This window comes from Sipha flava, unplaced genomic scaffold, assembly GCF_003268045.1.
Source record: "Sipha flava isolate LNK unplaced genomic scaffold, YSA_version1 220_pilon_pilon, whole genome shotgun sequence".
Taxonomy (NCBI): Eukaryota; Metazoa; Arthropoda; class Insecta; order Hemiptera; family Aphididae; genus Sipha; species Sipha flava.
Genome location: NW_020272849.1, coordinates 303475 through 330049, shown reverse-complemented (window position 1 = coordinate 330049; position 26575 = coordinate 303475). Strand labels below are relative to the sequence as shown.

Sequence of the window (26575 nt, the reverse complement as noted above, 5' to 3'; positions counted from 1 at the left end):
TTACTTAAAATTACTTTTAACTTGCTTGTATTTATTTAGCCGTAGCATCCAAACTGTCCAATAATCTAGGCAGGATTGTTTTGTTAGTTTGAAAACGTTAGCAGGATGGCCGTCACTATATGCGACAACTACTAATCCTTCTTCAACCTAAATAAGGAAAAAATATGAAAAACTTTTGTATTTATAATTTCCAACGGTATTTACCAATGGTATTGGCTAACAACGTGAACTGAGAAAACATTTTTCTCAGTTTTAAACCATGCGACATTTATAACGTAGGTATAACAATAGCAATAATTACGGTTTTAAATTACTGAATAAAATCTGTTTACGAATATGTACATTCCAAAATTGGGGTCCAACCTTTATTTATTACATTTCTTTGGGTTACATCGATTTTATTGAAATGGCGATGTTATAATGTGCTATGGAACGCAATAATACTTGTCAAAGATAGAGTTTTGATTATACGGAAGTGTGCTTTAAAGAAACTGTCGATTTTCGGTCACATGGTTAAATGGTTAATTTTGGACTTGGGAGGCCGGAAACTTATCTAAAACGAAATATTATTTATTTATTTATTTTTTTTTTTGTTTCTTGCTATTCTATAATAAATTCTATGACAATTATAATAATAATAATAATTCTATGAAAATGTTTACTTAATAATGTCATTACTAAATACATATTACTTCGAGGTCAATAAATCACACAAAAACCGTATAATAACTCTATTATGTGAGCTATACAATTCCCGTTCGAAATATAAAAAAAAAGTTCTATCAGCTTCATATAAAATGATTAATGTAATAATAAGTATTATAATACAATAAGTATTTGAAGGAGTGCGGCGTATAGGAATATGTACGATGTGAAATTATTACCTATTTTTCCAAGATATGACAGATTTTGGGGAAAGGACATTTTTCACAAATCGCATAACATACAGTTTAAATACAAAATAAATAAATCTGCATATTAATTACCTTAAAGTCGTAGGAAATGTCGTTGTTCACAGCTCCCATGTAAGCAGCTAGTTGAATAGGAGCGTCATACGTTGCCTGCAAAGTCAACTTGTCACGTGATGACTTCTTCCACTCTATTACAACGGGAGTATGTCTGAAACACGAAGCAAATATTATTATTATTATTATTATTAATACATAACAGCACTACATATAATCGATTTTATAGATGTAATTACTTATAAAATGCAACACAATCCACAATGCCTTTGTACATCAGCTCCTTATGGACGACCATTTTTTCGACAAGAATCGGCTTCGAAATGTTATTCAGAACAGCATTCAAACTTCTCCAACAATTCTCTACTTCTTCGTAATGACTCACTTCGTCCAGACTACCGGTAAAATACGACTGTATTTTACTATGCATAGCCCTTCCCATAGCCATTAACTCTGAAATAAATCGTATTAAACGTTTATAACGAACTCCGACTAGTTCACGGTTTTGTGAATACTTTTCCGGATAATTAAACGGCAACGATGAATATTCGATGTTTCGTACTTATTATTAATTAAATTTGACTATATACATATACATACAGGACCGGCGTGAGAGTAGGGTGAATCAGGCGGTCGCCTAGGTCACCATTTTCAGGAGGACGCCAAAATTATTTTTTACAATTTTACACATAATGTCAGTAATATAATTTTTTTTTTTAATGTAAAATACCTATAATTTTCTATTGAAATATTGATAATAATTAAAGTTATTTCCTAAAGCCATATATTAAAATAATATAAGTATATTTTAAGTACCTATATTTACTATAGTTTAGCGTAGAATATTTTATCGTATATGTTGCTATAATTCCCAAATATTTGTTATCGTTTAATCGGGATCGCGTCGAGTTGTCGTGACTCGTGACTAAAAAATTAAACGATAACAAATAATATACAAGTTGAGCATAATATATCATTTTTCCGTATTTCTGTTCACAAACAACACTTTTTTCCAAGTATAATGATATTACGGGTTTTTGTATGATAAAAGCGCCAGTTGGTATTTTGGCATCGGGCGTCATTTAGCCTTACACCGGCCCAATATATAATATATTTACACGTAGTGTCGATCCAAAAGTGAATAGTAGCGTTTGTCTTAAAACGCTTACAGAGAAAATAATCAAAGCGAAATGACCATATGTGGTATGCACAGTCTCACCCATAGTTTTTTCCATAAAATATTATTGTGTGAAACCCGCCGCCGACGGGAGGTCAACAGTTCGTATATATTATATAACATTTCTAGGGATACGCGATTGAACTTTCGGGTTTTAGCCTTTTGATCGATATTTTAGCAGGCACCGCGATACTCAACGACAGGTAATTTCGATTGAAACAGTTCAGGGTACGTAATAAACGACCCATCAGATACTATTTATGAATTAATAATGAACTATCAAATTTAATGAGAAAAAAAAGAACTTTCAAAAATATTATACTATAATAATTAGACTTAAATTTTGTTACGTTTTTTAATTATACATAAGTATATTCCCTACGTATGGTAAATCATGAGAATTTAGTTAATATAACACTATACAGAAATAATTTCCCATATATTGAATTTTAAACAATGTAGAATTTATAAGTGAAATAAAATAATGTATTCAATTTCATAAAAATACTTTACCATATTTTACATTTATACCTCGTGGAATTCAACAATGACAATTGATCGCAATATAATAACACTAAATTGTTGCTGACATTTTAAATCATATCCACCTAGTGAATAACTCAACTAAAGGGTATACAATCATCCCTTAGAGAATATTCCATGATTACAAATATTTTCAATATCAAATATAATATAATTAATAATTTATTATTATATTATTATTCAATTGATAATACCCTGTTGTGTACTTCGGAAGTAATTTTTTGGGCACCCTATAAAATTACTTTTAAAATTGAAATAGTCGGACACGTATCCAACAATTTCAATTTTTAGATAATTTACCGATGTATTTTCTCCAAATAAAACCCGTAGGGAGTAAATCTTTCACACCCCTCTTTATGAGTTTTCAAATCCACCGAGACAATGTCTTATACAGGTAAACGAAACGATTTTTCATTTGTTTTTAAACCCAACGCAAAGAACAAATACAAACAAATAGTTAAGGGACATGTTTAAAAACTATTTCATTTAAAAAACAGCTAATTTTTGTAAAGGAAAACATTGAAGAAACTATGTTATCCTCGTGACTGTAAAAGGCATCAAGCAATAAAGACATATTATAAGTTCTATTTTATTATATATATTTCAAACCATCGAGTTTTAGTCAAAAGCATAGTTGCAACAAATAATAATAATAATAATAATACGGGTAAAGTTAAATTATATTGAGCAAATCGATTGGCCATAATTAATTCGGTAAAATTATGACGGCTGTATTAACCCAGATTGATAATGATTTCAAAATGATCTAGCTAAACTTTAATCCGATAAATATTTTACTATCGAAAACAGATATTAATTTTAATTATTTAGCTTTAAATTAATTTAACACACATACATACGTGCATGCATATGAGCAAATTATGTTTTGACTCATTTTCGCGTATTCGTGACATAACTTATGATAATTTTCAAATCATTTAAATTACTATTAAATTTATACTCAGTGCCGTCGTTAGCGAGTAGACAACTTAGGCAATTGCCTAGGGCCTCGCACTTAAAATAAATTTGGGAGCCCACAGTTTTGTCAAGTTAGAATAGTTAAATATACTTAGATGTAAGCAATGTCGGATCTAGGAGGAGCAAGTGAGTATGCTTGTCCCAGGCGCAGTTAATATAAGGGTGCTCTTAAATTAACGGAAATAAAAAATGTCATGAACATACATATATCCATACATCCATCATCGTAAGGACGCTGCATTTTAATTAGCTCCGGTTCTCAAATTTCCTAGATTCAGTACTGGATGTAAGGAAATTGTACTGATTTTGCCTAAGGCCTCGCAAAAGCTTGCGACGGCATTGTTTATACTGCTACGCAAATAGTCGTCAGCCAAAGATACAGCTATGACGACTGTATAGTACCGCCGGCGCTGTGTAAAAACTATTCCTGTGTACATAAGGGGTGGTTCAGAGGTATCTATAGGGACTTTTTGGTACTACATCGTAAAACTACATATATTAAATATTGGAACGATGACCAGCAAAAGATGATTTATTTTTCTTTCTTTTATATATAAGTGATTAAATATTAAATACTTAAATACTATATTTAAAAAAATCACTCTATAATAATGCCATCAAATATAATATCAATCAGGTTTTTTTCAATTATATTTTATTTTTAGACTCAATATGTAGTTTTAGATTCCGAAATAAGTGAGGTGTACCAGTTGGTTGTATAATGTTTTTTTTTTTGTCTACACGGTTTCGACCAGACCACCTGGTCATAATCATCAAAAAAGGGGATGGGTTTTGACAGAAAATGCTGTTTATTGGGTACTTTCATGATTTGATTTTTATAATTCTCGACAGTTTTTCAAATAATTGAGAAAAGCCGACAGACAATAGTTAAAAAAAATATCAGGTTTTAAACAAAATTGAATTGATTTTTTTTTCGTCATAATTCAAAAAAGAAAAATTATTAAGATTTGAAAATTTCATTGAATACTTATATCTAGAGTTGTTCGAGTACTCGACTTTGGAAAAATTTCCGAGTCGAGTTCGAGTACTCGACTCGACTAAAAAAAATTTTGTACTCGTAAATACGAACCAAACACTCGAATTGAATTGATTACTTGTTTCAATGTTTCACTATATTATTTAAAAATAATTATTAAATGTTGAAATTATAAATAACTGAGAGAACCCAAATATAGTAACCTAAAAATCAATTGCTACATGTATGAAAGATCATTGAGAACGGATATACCGATTTAGGTGATTTTTTTTGGTTGTGTTCGTAATTGTCAGGACTCCGGGTGAGGTTTGTATGAAAAAATTTTGTATTCGACTACTTGGCATTTATCGAGTACTCTAATTTTTTTTAATATTCGGGAATTGTCTAATACTCGACTCTTTTTTTGAGTACTCGACTTTTTTTAATACTCGGATATTATTTAGTACTCGACTTTTTTTTGAGTACTCGACATTTTTCAAGTACTCGAATTTTAAACTCGACTTGACTCGATCTAATTGAAACTCGACTCGACTTGACTTGACTTCAAAAAACCAATACTCGCCCAATACTACTTATATCATCGTTCTTTATAGATGGTATAATTTTCAGAAAATGTTGGTATTTTTTGAGTTATTTATAGATAATATGGGTATTGATATTGTTTTAGTTTTAGATTTACAGCAACAGTTTAAAAATAATGTCAGAAAATTAAGTGGTTTTAAAAACAATTATAATTGTAAACGCAGTGGTTAAAGTGAAGGAGGACGGAGGAGGACGGAGTCCCCCTTCTTATTTAAGGTAAGTATATTCATCCTCTTAAATTTAAGTCGTCAAAAGTCCGGGTAGACGCTTAATGGCATTGGTCACTAAAATATAGTATTGAATATACAATACTTATTATAATATTACATGAAATTTATTTTTTTGATTTATTTGAATAAGTGGAAAAAATTTCGGAGAAATTATATTTAGGTATACTGATAAGAAAAAATGGTAGATAATGTACACTATGGGTTAATTTAATTGACGCTGTGTCTAATTATAGATGATTCCCGAGCGGTTACTACCCATAGCTCTAAAATTAAAGTAATAGTGATATAAGCTATTATTTAGAATAAATATTAACAGAATAGAATAACTATAAATAATATAAAATTTATAACTATATTTAATATTAAATTATGATAGAGGATAGACACTATCTTATAATATAGACAGTATACACCTTATGTGCAATATACGTATATGTTACTGTCTACGTCGACCAACAACTAGCAAGGTTAGTAATTGTTTCTTTTTCGTTTTATTAAGTTTAAGTTAAGTTTTTTAAACATTACACAAACATTAAATTAAACATGTATTTCAATTTTTTTTTTCAATCAGGCATATGTATAGAATTATTTTTCTTTGGAGGGAATTAGTTTTTACACCCAATGAAAATAAAATTTTTATGAACATATGTATATGAGCAACAAAAAAGGCTTAGACCTCATGGGTTTCCTAAAAAAGGTTGATAAGATTTAAAATTAGGAAGGAGAACGCTCTTCAATTTTTGATGAATATAGTCCCCTCACAACATTTTCCCCATTTAAACCACTGTGTATACGGAAAGTTTTTTTTTATTATTACAAGGTACATAATTGTTATATTTTTTTTTTTTTTTTGACTTTTGTTATAGTATTATTATTAGTAGTAGTAGTATTATTAGTATTATATTTCCTTTTATAATCTGAATACTTAAAACCCACACGGAAACAGAATAATAGTATGATTCGTATATAAATATGTTTACAATACGTAATACTTTAGTTTTGTACTAATTTTTAGTAAAATTCATATTTTTGGAAATCAACCGGAGAAGAAATTATACGAGTAGTTACCAATCAGAGGTGCCAGGATTTGAAAATCATGAGGAACTTACTATTTATAAATATACGTACAATTTTAACTAAATCAATAATCATAAATAATAATAATAAGAATAAATAAATAACCAAGATTTATATCTGTATTTTCAACGTCGTCATTACACCCATTATTAGCAACGGTAATTTTAGTTTGAATACCAAAATACTGAAGTAGAGAATTTTATGTATTTCCTCATTTTAATTAATATTAATAATTTATAATAAAATATAAATAGTAAAATATATTCGAATATAATAAATGATTAAACACTAAGTGTCTAAACAGTTTGACAGTGACAACAATATATGATAAATGGTTCACGCGCTGTCAAGGTGTATTGATATCAAACCATTATCATATCATGCATTACCGATATTCCGTTAATCAGACACCAGTTAACCAAGAAACTAGGTAGTTAATTACCAAAATCTACACTTTTTCTACATCGAAGAAAACGTTTATTTTTCTCAATTCATTTGTTATGAATAAAATTAGTATTTTAAGAATGTTTTATAATATGAGAACCGTTGGGGGCTGAACTCTAGCTTATCAAGCTTAAGGGAAATATAGTCCCCGAGTCCCCATGTACACGGTGCTTCTGTTAATAATTGTATTTAATTTTAAAAATTATTCATTAAAGAACATTAGAACAATGGTGACTTGATGCGGTTGGAAATATGTTAAAATATAAAATAAATAAAATATTCTTAAGACAATGTACAATAATCAGGTACATTGGTATATTTTCGGGATGGAAGCATTTCCGAGTTAGTTTACGATTTAACGAAGTTATTAATAAATAAAAAATACCTAAAAACAATGGAATCGATGATTGCAGAAACTTCACTAGTCATATATTTTATAAATGTGAGAATCACTAAAAACGTATTTTATGATTCTTTACGTTTGGTATAAAAACATATGACGTTTTTACTAATATCTTAATTTCATAAAATATATGACTTGTCACATTTCTGCAATAATCGATTCAATCCAAGAAATTATTGATGAACTATGAAAAACAAAGATGTTTATCTTTTTTATGAAAAATAACTCTTAATGTGTATTTATAATAAAAATAAAATAATTATTAAATTATACCTTATATGTATTTTTCATAATATTATAAAACTATTAATTTTTTATAAGAATGTTAACTACCCCACAAAAAAATTGAAAATACGCCACTGGTCAGGTGGACTACTAAGATTAAATTATAAAATGTATAATATGACATTCGACGGTAAACGAAGTGTTATTTAATTAAGTACAAATTTGAAATGTTTTGTAATGAGAAATGAGAACCAAAAACTTCAGATTAGTTCAGGTGCATGAGGTCGATCCATATAGTAAAAAATTGTCAAATGTTACACCCCCATTCGACGTTTTGTCACAAGTAAATCGGTGTACAGTTCCTTGAAAATTATCGACACCGAATTATAACTGAAACATAATATTTTATTCTCGAATTTCGTCTTATAGTTTTAACATATCATAATATCACGAACCCAATATTAAGTCTTAAAAAGTTAAGGAATGAATAAAACCCAACCAATGAAAAGTATTAAAAATTTTATATCTGAATCGAAAACAATCAAATTCGTATGAAAAGTAATAAATTCATTACTACGCAAATAATAATACATAATAAAATGTTATAATAAAATCAACACAGATGTGAACATTTTTTTATTTAAATATATAAATATATCAATTAATTATTTTAAACTTGGCTGTAATTAAAATTAAAATAAAAAATAGTCAAGCATGAAGTTCAGTGTAATTTTTATATAAAACCAATCAAATGTATAACTAAATGTAGCGTGAGGTCCATTGTTTGAAATGCACGGGAAAATCAAATTATTTTGAAAAGCAAACAATCTATTTATCTCTATAGGACATACTTCATACACCCGATAGTTATTATTTTCGATACCATTGGGTTCGCGGCACTAAATTGAGTTTCAAAATAATAAGTTTCTAAAGAGTGATATCCAATCAAAACCGGATGGAATACAAAATAATATGTATAGATATTTCAAAATTATATTACTAAAAATATTACATTTAAATTTTATCACATACACGTGACACAAAATATTGTAAAATTATTTTGAAATTAATTATCTAATGTTATACCTAAGTTTTGTCGGTTGATATTAGATTTATTTTTTTTTTTATTTGTATATTTGTTAGCATACGAACATTTAATATTCTTCGTATAAAATACACCTGACATTAACAAATATTATCTTATTGGTAATAATTAACAAATTTTACGAAATTGAATTGAATTAAATTGAATAATGGTTCATGATTATCATTAAACGTCAACACAATTGCGGAAATTGTCTCCATGATTACGAATAACAGACAAATAGGCTTTATTTCAATGTATGGAATATGGAAATACCAAAAGGTAAATTGGTAGGTATAGCGTATACGTAATGAAAACAATTATAAAATAATTGAAATTGTAAACATTTTTGTTGTTGTCATAAAGTAAATACAAACATTAATTATATTTATTTTTGCCTGGGGAATATTCTCTGTTCCCATCTCTGAACAGAACAGAATTCACTTGCAGTAGTAATACATCAAGGTTACGACGTGATTTATACGTGTAATCTGTAACTTGATCTTTTTTGTAGCGCACCAAAACGTAAATCAAAACGTTATGATTTAACATTAAATTCGTTATTATTCGTTCTAATAGAAAAACTGTAAGTAAACATAGTATTTTTGAATAATATGGAGAACTATTCTCATATTACTTAAATACATACATATATGTTTAAGGGAAAGCAAAGTTTTTTTTTTTACTATTCTAGCAAATTATTTTTGAAGATTTTAATACTAAAAGAAATAGTTAAATAAAATAGTAAAAATTAACACGAACTTATAAAAAACGAGTATTTTCTTTACACTTAGTGCATATTGTATTGAACATTGTCTTTATCGATTTTTTTTTTTTTATATCAACATTAATTTAAATATATTTAAAAAAAAATTAAATAAATTATGTTGAAAAAAAAAAAGTATAAACTTTTGAAATTTGATGCTAAAAGTATATGTAATGTAAAGGATAGGCTGAATAGAACGAAACTCAAACGAAATATTTAGAATTTTGAAAGAAAAACGTAGAGTTAGGATAGAATAGAGCGTTGAAAAATTGTTAGACACTAAGGCGCACAAAAGAGCTGAATAGTATAATATTGAAGGGTATGATAAAAGGAAAAAAACCGGCAGGACGACCATGGAATTCTTATATAGAACAAATTAAATGTGAACCAAGTGTTACAATAAACAAAGAGCCTTAAAGAAAAGGCTAGCAATCGGTCAGAGTGGAGAATTTGAGTTATAAACCAACCTTAGAGTTGAAAAAAAAATATACTGCCGTTGATATTTGAGTTAAATTGTTTTTTTTTTTAAATATTTTTTCAAAGCGAAACAGATGAAACAAATGCATATAAAGTACCGTAGACAAGTGCATAATATATGTATTTGTAAAACCAATGACCTCGGGGATATAGAATCGATAAATTCACAATGCACGGTAAGTTTTAAAATTATACGATACACGTTTAAAAAAAAATTTAATATTTTTAGAAAAATAACATAAACGTGCCCCACGAGTTGGACATTAGTCAAATAAAATATAGTTCAATTGATTATTAGAATAAAAAAATATTCTTCATTGATTTATTTTTAATTTTCTTATTGATTTTTATTTTTATTCATTATTTTAATTTATATTATTATTCGTTATTCCCTATAATCATATAGATAATAAATTTAAATCCTAAATAACGATGCATAATATTAATAGACTTATTGTTTAGACTTAAATAATATATATAAAGGTAATACATATTAATACATATAAAAATTTTACAAAAATAAATTAAATATACTTTTATATTTAATATCACTACTTAATTAATATCATTCATGATTTTAACGAATACATTTATTCTGAATAATTGTGTTATTTACGAATAAAACTATTCAGAATAATGTTATTCTTTATTCAGTATACCACAATTATTCAGAATAAAAAATTATTCTTTATTCATAAATAAATTAGTTATTCACGCTTTTATTTTTTATTCTTTATTTTGATTTATTTTTGCCCAACTCTGCCCCACGATGCGTAACGAGATACCACTTGTACGCGTACAGTCGCAATAAGATACTACCTGCTATTGTTAATGTTTTTTTTTTTTTTTTTTTTAGAACAAAACGTATACGCATTTCATCGTGCAATTACATTCATTTGTACAAGGAGATATAACACTTTTCGAGCGCATCTATATGAATGTACGAGTATATATACAGATGATACGATGATGACACTTTTACATGCGTCGTAAAACAACGAAAAAGTCCACAGTGTAATAATATATATGTATAATACGATGAATAGGTTTTGAAAACACGAATTTTACCTCTGCTGTACTCGTTGAATCCGTCTTCTCCCATTTTTTCAATCATGCTCCTTTTCCAATTTTCTAAAGCCGCCTTTGACTTCTCCGACATTGTAGCGTTAAGGATGTTCGTTACTGACGGTACCACATCACATTCGGAGCTTTTACGTACAATAACTTTGTCGTGACACACTGCAGCTACAAACTGTTGGTAATATTCTTCGTTCAAATCCCGCTTAGAATGATCGACCATACTGAAACTGTCTAAATATCACCATACATTTGGCACGGTGACGTATAACACGAGGTTGTGAACAATGATTACTTATATTATTACCTCTATATATATATATATACCTAATATATTTATATATTATGTATTGTAATGTATGATTTACATAAGGTACTCCATTTAACATTTTTACCGATGAAAATTTTATATTTTATATGTACAATTTTATATTACTATTAAAGTATCAATTTAAAGGGTTTAAAATCAAAATTTTCTTAGAAGCATTTTTCAGTGATCCGAGTTAGAGTTTATTTGTATAAAAACAAGCTTATTATTCGCATACAGTTATTGTGATTTATTATTTTGTCATATAAAATGCTAAATTATATAAATATACATTTTTGCCTTATGAATTGAAATATTCGAATATTTGAAAAATAGTCAAGTTATTATTTTAACATATTTTATTTTATTTATTCGAATAAGACACTATAAGCATTTTTTTTTTTTTTTTTAAGAAGCTTGCATGATAAAAGTACACCGTATATTTATTATTACCATATATTATTTATTTATATTTACATAAAGTTGTCTACAATTTATCTAAATAATGAACTGCATCATAAAATTTTAACGTAAAAAAAGATTGAATTTTTTTTTCTTGCAAACTATATAGATCAGCGAAAATAAAACATAACATATTTTACATATACATTGTATCAATGAAAACAAATCCACAACACTTATACACATATATGTTACCTTTTGCAATCGGTTTGATCTTTAACTTCAGCCGATCGACATTGTCATTAACTCTTTCCACTTTGACTGCGTGGCTTCCATCCGTGCTTTTCAGACGTTTTTTTCTTATTTTGTTAGTCTCCAAAAGATCACCGAACAACTGCTTGGTATCTCTGTTCATATTTTTGAATATTTTTCCCAGATCTTTTTTGGAATAAGTTGTTTTAAAACGCAACAGAGAACGTATCCCAATCATACTACGTATACGATGGCGAGTTGTAAATGTCAAAATTATGAAAAATCTAAGGATGCAAAACCTACAACCAATTAAAATACCAAGTCAATATCATAAAACTATATAGTGTTAATAAGTGTCTCAAAGGGTTAATCACTGGCGAGTACAGGCTCTATCAAACATCGATTATTGTAAAACAGTACTTTGTTTAAAAGATGCGAATATGAATAATGCCATAGTTGTAAAACGTTAAATTAAAATATATACATAAATCTAGGTAAATCGTTTTTATACATTTTTAAACGCGAAATTACTCTGTTGACTATTATTTGTACGTTAAAGTGTAACAACAATACTGTTGATAAGATTTAAAGTCGAAATTACAAAATTAGTAATGATTGACATATTGTGTCGGGTTTAATGCTTGCGATCACATATAACTAAATTCTAAAATTGAGAATTTATATTTGAGGTCCAACAGCTCAACTCGTCGCTTATGTATATATATATCGCGTACACATTATTATTAATTTGTTCGCACTTGCTCCAGAACCTAGAGATTGTCCAAAAAATGTTTGAAAAATACGTTTCCACCAATTAACACGAAAGGTGAATAATGAAATTTCCAAGATCAATGGGTCAAACGTAGCTTTGTCCGCAATCGGCGTTTCACATAATTTTTCTTCATAGAGGAGTCATAATAAACGAAGCGTCCAAGCTTTAGATGAGGAAACAGAGGAGGATAATAAAAACACCGTAACGTCAACGTTCAGATAACGTTTCCTTCCGTGACCTGGGTTATAAAATACATGTCCACGTGTGCACATTCTGATTGTATCTCGAGACTATTTATCGTTCGACCGTGCTTGAACGGCGCTGATATCGCGATGTGAGATTAATTAAAACGATGGACGAAAACCGTTGCGGGCCAGGGATCGTATTACTACGCTTGTAAATGTAGACAAAATCGATGTACTACGAAATACGTGACGGTGTTTTACGGTTTGTATCGATATTATTATTATTTTTCCATTTTGTAAAACGCAAACGCGACTCTCGTCGTCGCAGTGATCTCCACGAACCAAGGGGCATATTTTAGGGGGGGGGGGGGGGAAGGGGGAGATCGTCCCCCACCTAAATCCGTATTTAAGGAATCGATTATATGCGAGATACTGTTTCAATTTTTTTTAGTTGGATCATTTTATAACAAAATCAAATTACACGTGGCTATAAATACCGAATTGGGCTTTTTGCTGGGTCCATACTTAGTGAAAAATCAAATAAAACACAAGCGTAACTTTCAAAACACAGACAGGTGTTAAAAAGAACTTCACAAAAGTTGATTCTAAGTGGATATTGCATTAAATTAAAAAAAAACCACAAATATTAAGGATTCACCTAATTTACCAAAAATTTTACTTGTAAATTTTGAGTCTGAATTAAAGAAAATATTTGAATCACCCTCCTCCCCCCTAAAAGTAATTCTAAATACGCCCCTGCACGAACCGCGTTAAGTCACGGCTGTCGTTCTGCTATGACGTTCCGTGTAGCCCTAACACGCCACACAAACCCGGCGATTCCGGGTGAACTACGCAAACGTGAATAGCTGTGCACGCAGTACGACTGGTATCGACCGGGTTCTAGTACGGATTCAGGTTCGGACCGAGACTTATGATCGGGTGTCAACGGTTCGCGGACGGATCCCGTGGACAGTGTAATACAAAATAAAATTTTTTTTAAATCAGTGTATTTTCATTGTTTACAAGTGTTTTTATAGAATGTTGATAACAATATTGGTATTTCTTTAAATTCAATGAAGGGCCACAGCAAGACGTGCGGGTATGGTCATGTTTAATATTTACCTGTTACAATATATTGCCAATTATTGTTTTGACCATTATTTCGGCTGATCTAGGCTTTAAATAGAGTGAAGTAATAATCCATTAAAAACTATATCCGGCAAAGACTGTTCAGTGCAAAGCCGGGTAATTCAACTATATAATTATCTTACTGAAGACTGAAGAAATGAGCCGAGCTTAAGTTCGCAATGAAATCTGTCGAGTGGAGAAAAATCGATTATACTACACTTCTGCAGCTCAATGTCCCTATTTTTATAGTTCTCTTTTCGTCCGTGGCTAAAGAATTTTATTTTATATACATCAAACTTTGGTGTTGTATACTATAATGTATTTTGTATACACGTATTAATATTTTTCAGACAGATTGTAAAAACAAAATCTGAAAAAATGTAAAAATAACGTTCAATTTAGTTATATATCTACAGTTTACACCAAAACAAGCAGTACTCTATTTTATTATCTACTCCCCCAGTATAGGTCAAGAAGAAAATTAATTAAGTAAAAATGATGTATTCTGATTTTATAGAATTTCGTGTCACATTTTACTTCGATTCCGTCATATGTATGCACACACCTTTTTTCAGGGTATGCGAAAGACTGCCACTGCTCACTCTCACCATTAAAAGTTATTTTAAACGTTCAAAATTCTGATAAATATATACACCTAAATGTCTGAATAACTGTTTAATATAAAATTTGAATTTTTTACTAAATAAAAAGTGACTAGATAGCTATTTCTTTATTGTTATAACTGTCTTCAAAATTTAAATTTAAAATAAATTACGAAAAAAAATTAAACACAAAACACTTGAAATGGATTGAGTAATGTATTTAAATACTGCAAATAAACAAAAACGTATTGATTATAACAATACAATTCCGCCTTTAATTGAGTTTTTAAAATCATCAATAATATCGTCCGGATTTAAATATATAGCAATTTCTTGCACTGTATTTAAAAGCATTAAGCTATTTAATCTCGCTTGAAGCATAGTACTACTTTTTAATTTCATTAATAGTTTAAATCATTATTACATTGGTATATAATTTGTGTTTAAAAAATAAATAAAAATGTTTGGAACATAATATAAAAATACAATAATAATTATAGTGCAATACAAAATCATTTAATATAAATTTAAAGACCAAATATGACACATTTTTTATTTATTTTTAGCATTGTAAGAAACAAGGCCCTGTGTTTAAGGTATAAACTGCATGCCCTGCATACTCCTTGCGCACGCATAAGGTTTCCGCAGACATCAAGTTAAAGTACAGGACTTGGTTTAGAAACGAACGAATTAAAAAATCTTAATATTGATTGTTATGTTATTATTATTTGCATTATCGTAAAAATAACGATTTTACAGCAATTTTTTTGAAACGTCCATAGCGGGTAGTTTAATAATTTGTAATTTTGTAATCGTGAGTGTAAATAAATTCATAAAAAGCAATAATTATAAACTTAAATACATCGTTAAAGTATTTTTGCTTTTTTTTACATGTCTTTTTTTTTTTTAACGAACTTTTTGATGTTTTTAGATCGTTAAAAATCTGTCCAACTCAAAAACTAGCTAATAATCGCCTTCTCTCCTCCACAATGACATCGAACAGCGAACCGTGTAGTGTGTACCATAATCTTGTACATATTATAATAAACAATTTAATCTCTCCACACGTTACGTGTGTGTATAAATGTAGTAATATATATTTGTTTTCCTTCGGCCCTTTCTTATTGCTTACCTACTTCATAGTGCTTTTAGAAAAAAAACACTTAATATCAATTTGAAGCGTATATAAATATAGGTTTAATTTTTTAAATATTAAATACGTTAATAAAATTAAAGAAATGTAAAACAAAAAAGTTTATTTAATTTTTTTAAACAACTGTAATTTAAAAAAAGATGTTTTAAAAATGTTTCACGGGGCTATTGGAAATTTAAGTGACTATCTTAAAATGTTTAAAAGATGTATTTGCATGCTGTACAATCACTTCTAAATATTGAGAACCGAAATCATATGCGCAAATTGGGGGGCTTGGGGCTAAGCCCCCAATTTAGCCATAGCCCCCCAAAAATTTACAAATTTAAAATGTTATATTATAAATGTGTACAGTGTTTTTTTTTTTTTTATATATTTAAATAATATTATATATTATGAGATGGCCATGTTAATTATAAAATAGAAATTATCACTGGTATTGTAGAATTAAATGTATAATATTAGTTTGACGAGCGATTTTCCAGTTTGGCAATAATAAACATTGAAAGAGAAGTATTAAATCAGCTTAAAGCTGAGGATATACTAATTGAGTGTGCTAAGACCAATAAAAGGTTACAATTATAATTTGTTGTTTATTTTGATTGATATATAGGTATAATAAAATTAATTAATAAATGTATTACTATATTGTTAAAATTATGTTATTATAACCCTCCCCCCCTTCTTTAAATTTGTGGTAGGTCGACCGTAATAATGAAGATAAAAAAATTAATCAGATTATGAAGTAATATTATAAGGTAAGATATGAATGGTGATTGGTGAGGGATGTGGGGAGGCTTTGTCCCATATAGGTCTGCTTGCCCTTAATATATTCAGCCCTCTCAAGTCAAAAGTTGAAATTCGCCTATGACCAAGAGGCATTTAGCTTCATCATGTGTGCGAAATAAATATAAATGTCAATGTACATCTTTATACTTGACATGGTCGATATGGTATACATGCATTGATAGGCGAATTGCTCTATCGCATCATAGTATCCTACCATCTACAGATCGACTGTCACTTGATTTGTACATTCTTAAGATTTACTAACTAGAGTGTAAATTTATCCACCCAACCCACCTCACACCCACCCAAACACCAGACACCCACCACCATAGTTAAACAAAAGGGCGAATTGCCCCATAAAAGTACGTGATCGGCACCACTGCTGTGTACCAAGTAAAAACGATTGGTCTGCGACAATGTTCGGCGGTATTTTAGCAAGTACACAAATATTTTACAACACGGTTGAATTGCATTGACGAACTATTGACGATTGTGTTCGCTGTTATTCTATAAAACGAGTCGCTCCTAAAAAAACTGTCAGTACCCGATGACAAAAGTGTGAAATGACGAATAATTGTATATGTTTACTTAAAATAAAAACCAGATACCTTCGTACCTTTGGGAAATGTGCATTACAAACGTGCAATGTCCAGCTGGTTCTAAATAATTATTGATTCCGTCGATTACTGCATAGTCTATACGCGATTGCGGAGACAATTGTTTTCTCGTTGAGTTAATATTGTTTTTACGGCTCACCGATGATATATAGCGGTCGTAATGTTTACATATTCTATAATAAACATTACACACATGTGACGTATCACGTATCTCAAACGAATACTGACAAAGATAATACGATTCGTGTTCGCTCACGTTGGTTAATTTTGGGCACTCCGATTAAATAATCATTTACAATCAATACGCCGGCGAGTCGTTGTACGGATGAGTGTATTATTTCCCGACCATTTGGTTTACCGAAGAGTTATTGAAATGGAAAAAGTTTAACAAAAAAAAATGAACATTAGTAGAATTTTATACAATTTTTAAGGAAGAAAAAATCACACTTCTCTTGAATGTACGTATATTTTATGCCCTTACTCATTTTGATCTTTAGAGCGAGCGACTTTTTAGCAAATTTTTGAGAATAAATAAAATTTTCATCGATCCCCTTTACTAACCTTTATTCTATATCATTTTTATTTTCACCACATTTGCTGCGGAGTTCCTTTTCGATATTTTAACCTCGACTGTACCAATATCCTACCACTCATGGTCTCTTCTTGTTATTATAAAGGTATACATGTTTCATTTCTGTAACTGTTTAAAGCCAACAGAGGAGATGCATCAGGAGATTCAATTAAAAAGTTTGTAATACTACATATTTACTGAACGAAACAAAAAGTAATATTTTCTTTCAATTCCATTAAAAAAAAAGAAAAATTAATTTTAATTTTTAATTTTAAAGAAAATACAAAAAATTAAATATTATTAATTTTTCTGCCTGTTCACTTTTTTTAAATTATGACTACATTTATATAGTGTTCATTTATTAGGATTTCGGCGTAATGTGCAAAGGCCGCGTGTCTGCGGGAAGATAAATTATTTTGTATTTATAAAAATAAGTTTATATATTCTGATACCTTCTAGGTATATGACAATACAGTGGTCGCCGCTTAATGTTATCAAACGTTTATTGTTATCGAAAAGTATAAGTACGGGCCGGATGTATACTTATTTGTGTAAATTATGACGGTTATTGTAATCAATACGCCTCATAATATTATCAGTTTGAGGTCATAAAATCATAATTTTGTAACATACAAAGTTTTCGTCGAATGTCTCGAATATAAATGTCTATACTGTTATTTATTTACCGTATATTTATCTACCTTTAGTTCATATAGCATTAAGATAGTATCGTTGCTGCCCGTCGACCATTATCACGTTTGTATGTATCTGTATCGCGTGTGAGTAAAAATGAGTGAAAAACAAAAAATAAGTGACCTGGCAATTTATGATAAAATTTTAATTCTACAACGTTACGACAATTTACCAAAAATGGGACAATGAGAAGCAGCTATAAAACTACAAATTTCCCAACCATTATTGTATAAATTATTAAAAAAACGAATTGAAATAGAAAATTTAGCAACACTAAATTATTTAAAAATCCAAACATAAAGAGGATACGCAGTGAGAAAGAAGAACAGGTTGAATCAGCATTAACATTATGGTTTATTAATGTTAGAAAAAATGATGCATGCATTAATGGTCCAATATTGCGTCAAAAAGCTGAAGAACTTGCAAAAAAAAATGGGTATAGAAAATTTTATTGCCTCAGAAGGATGGTTTCATCGCTGGATAAAACGTGAAAATATTGTATACAAATGAACGTATGGAGAATAAAAAGACGCAGATTTCTCGGCAGCAGAAAATTGGATAAAAACTGAATGGTCAAAAATTATTTCAGAATATACGCCCGACAATGCTTATAATGCTGATGAAACTGGATTATTTTATCGTGCCTTGCCTGAGCATAGTTATTTATTCAAAAATGAAAACGCAAAATGCTGTAAAATAGCAAAAGAGCGCATCACTGTCCTATGTTGTACAAGTATGTTAGGTAAAAAACAAAAACTTTTGGTTATAGGGAAACGTAAAAATCCTCGTTGTTTTAAATCAGTAAAATGTTTACCAGTTGATTATTATACGAACACAAATGCTTGGATGACAGTCAGTTATTTTTAATGAGTGATTAATAAAGAGGGATAAACAATTAAATAATAAAATCGTTTTACATATTATACATATTTATTTACATTTAATTTAATTTTTTTAATTTTATATTTTTAATAACTATGTATTATGATTACAAAATTTGACGCAACACTACATTATTCATTTTTTTTTTTATTTAACGTAGGTTTTATTATTATTTATAACTTTCGTTTAATGTTATCAATCGGATTATGTTATCGGTTATGTCTCGTACCAACGTGATTACATTAAGCGGCGACCACTGTATTTAAAAAATAATTAAAGAAAACTATCATGGCTGAAAATTGTATTTTTTTTTTTTTAATAGCTAATTACATGGAATGTGAAGAATGGATGAGTATTTTCAGATGGAAATACCAAGAGTATACATACTAATTAGTAATTAGTAGTCACCATTTTTACGTGTATAAAAACTAATCAAAAATTAGTATAATAAAATTACCTACAATAAAAATAAAAATTAAGCTAATTAACATATTAAAAAAAGAACTGTTAAATGGATAGTTGACAGCATATTTATAGAATAAGAAAAATTCATAGAATATTGATATTGAACAAGTTATAGCAACTTTTAAACCTAAGCTCATATGTCATAATGGACGAACAAAATAAGTAACGGTACGTTGATAAAAATATCAATTGATTATAAACTGGGAAAAAACTAAAGTTATGGTGTGCATAAGACCGAATCTGTAGAATTAATATTAATTCCAAAGCATTAATATTAAATCCAAGCAGGGAATCGAATGCTTGAACAAGTTGAACATTTTAAATACCAAGACAATTCAATTAACCAAGACGGCAAATGCATAATGGAAGCAAGATCTAGTCTAATCACATAGGTAAAGTCAGCGTATATGAATAAGAAAATATTTTTCTCATTTTTATGCTCCAATAGCATGAATATTAGAGTAGGCAAAGAAACTCTTCATAAAAATATATGCATGAAACTTGATGCTCAAAGCAAAACAACGAATCCTCGAGAGCTTTGAAATGTGGTGTAGAAGAAAGATGTTACGGGTGAGTTGAATAGAACACCGTACCAACAAAAGTATATTCAGAGAAATATAGGAAAGCAGAGACACTCAAAATTATCAAATCAAGACGATGCAACATGATTGATTACATTTTGAGACACAAAAATTAAGTAATTTATAAAATAATAGAAGGGAAAATTGAAGGAAAGAGAGACCTAAAACCTCCAAGAACTTAATTTGTCAAACAAATGATTACCGATGCAAGACTATCAAGCAAGTAAATTGAAGACATTAGTTAAAAACAGGTAAAAGTAAAGAGCGCATATCCGACTGTAAAACCAACCATAAGTTGAATACAAAAAGAAGAAAATTATAAAATATAAATAAATATAATATAATATATATATATATATTATATATATATATAAATAATTAAATTAGATATGTTTTATCATGAATTGATGAATGCATTTTATAATGAAAATAATATGTATTTGTTTGTCATAATAATTTAATAATAACTACAACAAAATAAATAATAATAACAAAAATGAAATAATATTTAAAATGCATTTAAATTTCAATAAAAAATATTTTATTACCATCTTTATTTCAATTTAAATATATGTCTTTACATTAAATTTAAAAATTACTCTTTGTTCAAACATATCATCTAACAGTTTGTTGCATTTCGGTAAATTGGTTATAGTTGCGTAAGATAATTTTTCAATGGGGCCTGATAACGACAGTGGTGTATTATTAAAAAAATTTTCAAATCATTTTTTATTCGAATAATTATTTTTTTAAATTATTCGAATGATTTTTTTTTTTCAAATAACTGTCAAAAATTCATTAGAATAATATTTATTATAATATTTATTCGAATAAAATGTTATCTAAATAATGCCTTACTCTGAATATAGGTAATTTTATTAGCAAAGTTGAAGTAGGTAATATAGTACTATAAAATAAAGATTTATACACCATGTGGTTTTTTATAATGATTAAAAACATTTGTAAAATATGTTGTATTTAAAAGTTACAAAATAAAAATATTTAACGGCTATTTTCATTTTAATTAGATAAGTATTTTAAATTTTTAATGTTTTAATATTTGTAAATATTCAAAATGTTCGTGTACAAAAAATAAATAAGATTATAATTGAAAAAAACGTTTCTGTTTCAAACAATTATCAATTTAAATATAATATGAATCAATAAAATTACATAAAGATACGTGCTGAATACGTAAATATTAATTGACAATTAAAGAATGATCATCAAAAATACCTACTACCGTATCAATGAAAATTATTTATTAATAAATATTAATGCAATCACCAAACAACAATATGTATACTCTAAGAACCTAAGTTATTGAATGCGTAATCTACTAAAATACAAATTCAAGAAAAATAAAATATGTCTTTATAAATTATAAATTTAAATTTATAAATTATGTCTTGAACAACAATCAATATTATTAGAATCATAAAACAAATATTACCAATTGCCTTTGTGATTACGGAAAAAAATATTCAACAAGCACTAGTAATTATACATAGACACATAGGTCTCAGTTTTTATATGTTATTCTGTATAACTGGTATTCATCCTATATCTAACTAGCCTGATAATAGCATATTTTCATCAATAAAATCATAATAAAAGTACATAAATATAATTTTTATAATAGTTCTATTAACCTAAAATTTAGCATACAAATTATTAAAAATTTTAATTAGATAAAAACTTAATACATCACAAACACACACACACACACACACACACACACACATATATATATACATAAAAGCAGCATATATTTATGTATTATTAACTATAATTCAATAAGTCAGAGCACATTTAAAAAACTTTGATGAATGACACAATTCTATAACATATAATGGGCCAAACAATAAGGCATAAAAATCAAAAAAGTTTTAATTAGTTAAAATTTAGGTTTTTATTCATATAAAAATTAAATTTTAAAATTGTCTTATTGGTTACATCTTATATTATGATTTGGTTAAAGCTAATTACAAAATGTATTCAAACTATCTAAGTGCACTTGTTTTTAAAGTTAAAAATACTCAACCAACATAATTTAAACTAACAATATGCTTTAATTTTTATAAAATTTGATGAAAAATTAAAAATAATGTTTTTACAATGCAAATGGCATACACAAAAATATAAAATCAAAAAGTTAAACAATGATTAATTAAATAAAATATTCATTAACACATAATATTACAGTCTAAATTTTAAAATTGATTATTGTTAAAAAAATATAACGTCTTCATTTTTTAAGTTTTTCATAGCCTTGCGTTGATCTTCAATTGCTTTTCTACGAGCTGCATCATACTTAGAATTTGAGACAGCTGGCTTTATTGCTTTCGTTTTTACTTTAATAGTTTTGGTAAGTTTTTTTTTGCTCTTGTCATCATCTTCAGGCCATCCTTTATTGCTTAGCTCAATAATTGCTTCCATTTCAGTTTTCACTTGATTTATTTGAATCTTAACCAAATCCCAAAACCCTTCTAAATCATTACTTTTGGGTCTAGATACATCATCAACTGAACGGGTTATGTTATTTTCACATAAACCAAGGAACTGCTTAATTTTTTGAGACATTAACAGGTTTGATTTACCAACAATTGCTTGAATACGATCTTGACCATATTCAGGAGCAATTGGTAACAAACATTCTACTTGTGATACTAATTTTTTTATTATATCACATTCTAAATTTACTAAATTTATAAAATAATTTCCACCATGATCTTCTACTTCAATACATTTGTCAATACCATTAGTAACTGTAAGTGGTTTTGTTTTCTTGGGAGGTGAATACTTATTTACAACTAATTTAGCCCGGAATTGTGGATTGAGCAACTTTAAGACAGGCAAATCAGCATGTTCACCTTGTAATACAGTTGATGTAGGAATGTTATTTAATTTTTTTTCCTTAGGTGATATTTTAACACTAGAACCATAAAGTCTATGAATTGTGTTAACAACTATTGAACTAGGTGATTCAGTTCTATAATCAACTGTATCAGTAATAGTACATTTGGTTATAAAATTTTGATCGTCCATTTCACTATTTACCGTACGTACATTGATCGGGCTGCAATCTCTGGAACGTCCTTCTCTTTTCTTTCTATCGTACTGAGTTAAAGATGATGTATAGCCATTTATAGATCTAGATATGTTGACGTATGATGGTGGTTTCAGCATAAATGGTGGCTTTTTACCCGTTAATATGGGATCGTTGATGAAGCGGTCATCTGTTGCTTCTCTGGCACTCATTACTGCCACAATGGCTCACAGGTATAACTTGATCAGCTTCATCATTCCTGTTGAATTCACTCAATTAAAATATTATAGAAAATATAAATTCTGATAAGAATTAACAAGCAAATTATTACTAAAAATAGATATTATAATTTTATAAAGTTTATAGAAACAGTGGATTAATAAAAAATTACAATTTAACCAAATTAAATCAAATTCAAAATAAAAATGAATAAATATCAAAAAAAATCTATGATAGTATAAGAACAACCAATTGTATGAACTAAACAAATATGACGGTTCACTAATTTTTTTTCTTTCTAAATTTAATTTAACAGATACCATTAAACATTTGAAATAAACATTATATCTTAAAAGTAAGTTAATAGTTTAATTTTTATTTGAATATACTTTATATTGTTTTGAGTAGATATAAATTGTGTTTACAATAGAAACCATTATGTGCAGAATCAATAATATTTCAATTTTGTTAAGTAAAGTTGTATATAAAAATCTATATTTAGAAGAACTTGAAAAATTGACATTCAGTAAAACCAAAAGTGCCTAAAATAACAAAATAATAAACTAATTAAAAAAAAAAAAGTTTACACATATATTTAGAATAAGAAAAGAATAATTAATAGAATACACTACAACAAAAATAAAATTTTAGATAGGTCTAATTATTGAATATTTGTTTTTCTAATACTTTAAAATTGTAAACAAAATTTAACTGTTGGTTCATCACTAAAAACACACAACTATAGGGCAAATTAGACTTGGTGGTAATGTTTACATTTAAAATATCACTAAGGTAAACAAAATATATCAGTTATACATGTTGATGACTGTACTTTTTATTATTGTTAAGTAGGTAACTACATTAACCTATATATCAAAATAGTAACTCGATAATTTATTTAAATAATTTCAAGTAGTCAACAAAATATTTATTGAATAATTTTTTATATACCTGTTTTTATAATTTTTAAATTAGTTATATGCCTACCAAAAAGCTTAATCGAATAAATTGTAAATACCTACCTATCATAACATAAGTACCATAGTGATATAAATGTCTACTACTTATAAATAATTTAGTAATCACAAAAGATGAATGTTTAAAAAATGTTCTTCTTAATTTTACACAAATAATATTTAATTTATTAATACAAGAGATGAATGATAATTTTGATACTGAAACTAATGATTATAAATTAGTAATAGTCAAAAAAAAAAAAAAAAAAAATAGAATCATGCTGTAGCAATTAAATTTATGAGTATTATCTATTATCAAAAGGTCAATTTTAGCAAATTCCAGTAGGCAAAAATCAGCTTCAGTGACTCATTCAATGACCAACTAATTGAAATGTGAGAAAAAATATTATTGATAATCAGAGATATAATTCAAAAATTCCCAACCATTCTTAGAAGGTTTTGGCTTTCAATAGTAAATCCAAAATATACATGTTTTTTATTTTAAACAAAAAATCCAAAGCAAAACATTCAATTGATAAGGGTTTTTATATTTTACCTGTACATTCTTCAAGTAGACAACAACAACACATCATTACAAGATCAGTACGTTCACTTCCAGTGACTTTCTGATAGGAATTTAAAAAACGTTGACAACATAAAACTTGGGTGTTGAAAGACGGCGAATAGTAAAATATGAAAACACTATCTAGAACTATTAACAGGTACTCACAATATCGAATGTTAACGAATGTGTTAACGAATGCACGACGAATACCTATGTCGAGGAACGACGCATTCTCAGATCAACAGCAAGAATAATATAAGAACGAAAAAATCGCGCGGCTCAGTTCAAAAACGCTAGACACCCCATGGGGCATTACCTTGAAGAAACCCACGTCGTCGTGTTCAGCAACGAGATAGTCAACAACAATGATCTAGATACAAATAATGATAAACATAATGAATCGCGTACGCGCACGCACAGTGGACGGACGTTCGAATAATGAATGGACCGGTGAGAAAATTGATTACAATAATATTATTGAATAACCGTATTCTGGCGGCGATTCGACGTCGTTTGCCGCCGTGTCAATGGTCTCGTGCCGAATAATAATAATAGAAATTACTATTATTATTATTATTATTATTATTACTATCACCGCGTGAGCAACGGTAACGGAGCTGCGGAAAACGAACGAAATTCGACTACGCGATGGCAACCGTGAGAGTAGGTACGAGTGTACCTTGCACAGCCTACACACGCATAACAATATGACTATTATCATGGTACTATTGCGAGAACGAGAGTAAAAGTATTATATTTTTTTTTTATTTCACTGAAAGACGGCGGCCTTGAAACGATGTGTAAGAAACTTACTTGTGCAACTCTGCGACCACACGTACGTCGGCGACGTTTCCTCGAGACGAAATCCGGTGAACACAATAATATTAATAATAATAGTTTGGTCGTTGGTTTTGAAATGTTCTCATCCGGTGTCCCGTCGACGCCGATGGATGACGACGAGACGAAACTGGAACGACGACCGCTTCGACCCGTATGGAAACGCGCGAGAACGGCAAAACTGCTCGTTAGGAAACCGCGGCACGACTCTCACTGTTCGACAATATTAGAAAGATTAATATTACCTATTATTATTATTACTCTTTATTTGAATCGGTTTGACGTTATCGTTTGTTGTTATTGTTTTATTTGTTTTTTTCCCGTACTATTTTCATAGCCGCCCGTTAGCACAATCGGTGGTTATTTCATGTCGTGTAACCGAAAATAGATATAAAATTCCAACGTTACAAACCGTATAATATTATATATGACTGATATTCGCCACTACTCCGGCCATCACGTTTCGAGGTTACGTTGTTTCCGTTCGCATGACGACGGGGCCGCGTGTTTTCTCCTCCATTGGACGTT

General features: G+C 28.6%; 2 protein-coding genes across 4 annotated transcripts; both read right to left on the bottom strand.

Annotated features, from left to right (window-relative positions):
• Positions 1-26010, bottom strand: LOC112683118 (mitochondrial genome maintenance exonuclease 1-like). 2 transcript variants are annotated; one of them, XM_025554005.1, is made up of 6 exons: positions 25527-26010; positions 11990-12285; positions 11017-11259; positions 1205-1418; positions 987-1119; positions 1-147 (listed from the first exon to the last, which is right to left on the bottom strand). In XM_025554005.1, the coding sequence occupies exons 2-6, from the start codon at positions 12222-12224 to the stop codon at positions 1-3; spliced, it is 972 nt and encodes a 323-aa protein (XP_025409790.1). In that variant the 5' UTR covers positions 12225-12285; positions 25527-26010. The 2 variants fall into 2 exon arrangements, with proteins under 2 accessions (XP_025409790.1, XP_025409791.1); XM_025554006.1 differs by lacking the exon at positions 25527-26010 and adding an exon at positions 14215-14386.
• On the bottom strand, positions 22614-26490 carry LOC112683117. 2 transcript variants are annotated; one of them, XM_025554002.1, is made up of 2 exons: positions 26024-26490; positions 22614-23729 (listed from the first exon to the last, which is right to left on the bottom strand). In XM_025554002.1, the coding sequence occupies exon 2, from the start codon at positions 23680-23682 to the stop codon at positions 22651-22653; it is 1032 nt and encodes a 343-aa protein (XP_025409787.1). In that variant the 5' UTR covers positions 23683-23729; positions 26024-26490; the 3' UTR covers positions 22614-22650. The 2 variants fall into 2 exon arrangements, with proteins under 2 accessions (XP_025409787.1, XP_025409788.1); XM_025554003.1 differs by lacking the exon at positions 26024-26490 and adding an exon at positions 25202-25518.
• Between the last annotated feature and the right edge of the window lie 85 nt (positions 26491-26575).

Bases quoted from the DNA above. Each gene is read 5' to 3' on its own strand.
- LOC112683118 (XM_025554005.1), bottom strand. From the start codon at position 12,224: ATGATTGGGATACGTTCTCTGTTGCGTTTTAAAACAACTTATTCCAAA. The intron at 1,419-11,016 runs GTAAAATTCGTG...GATTTATTTCAG, and splicing joins ATTCAACGAGTACAGCAGAG to AGTTAATGGCTATGGGAAGG. The intron at 148-986 runs GTAATTAATATG...TTCCTTATTTAG, and splicing joins ACATTTCCTACGACTTTAAG to GTTGAAGAAGGATTAGTAGT.
- LOC112683117 (XM_025554002.1), bottom strand. From the start codon at position 23,682: ATGAGTGCCAGAGAAGCAACAGATGACCGCTTCATCAACGATCCCATA.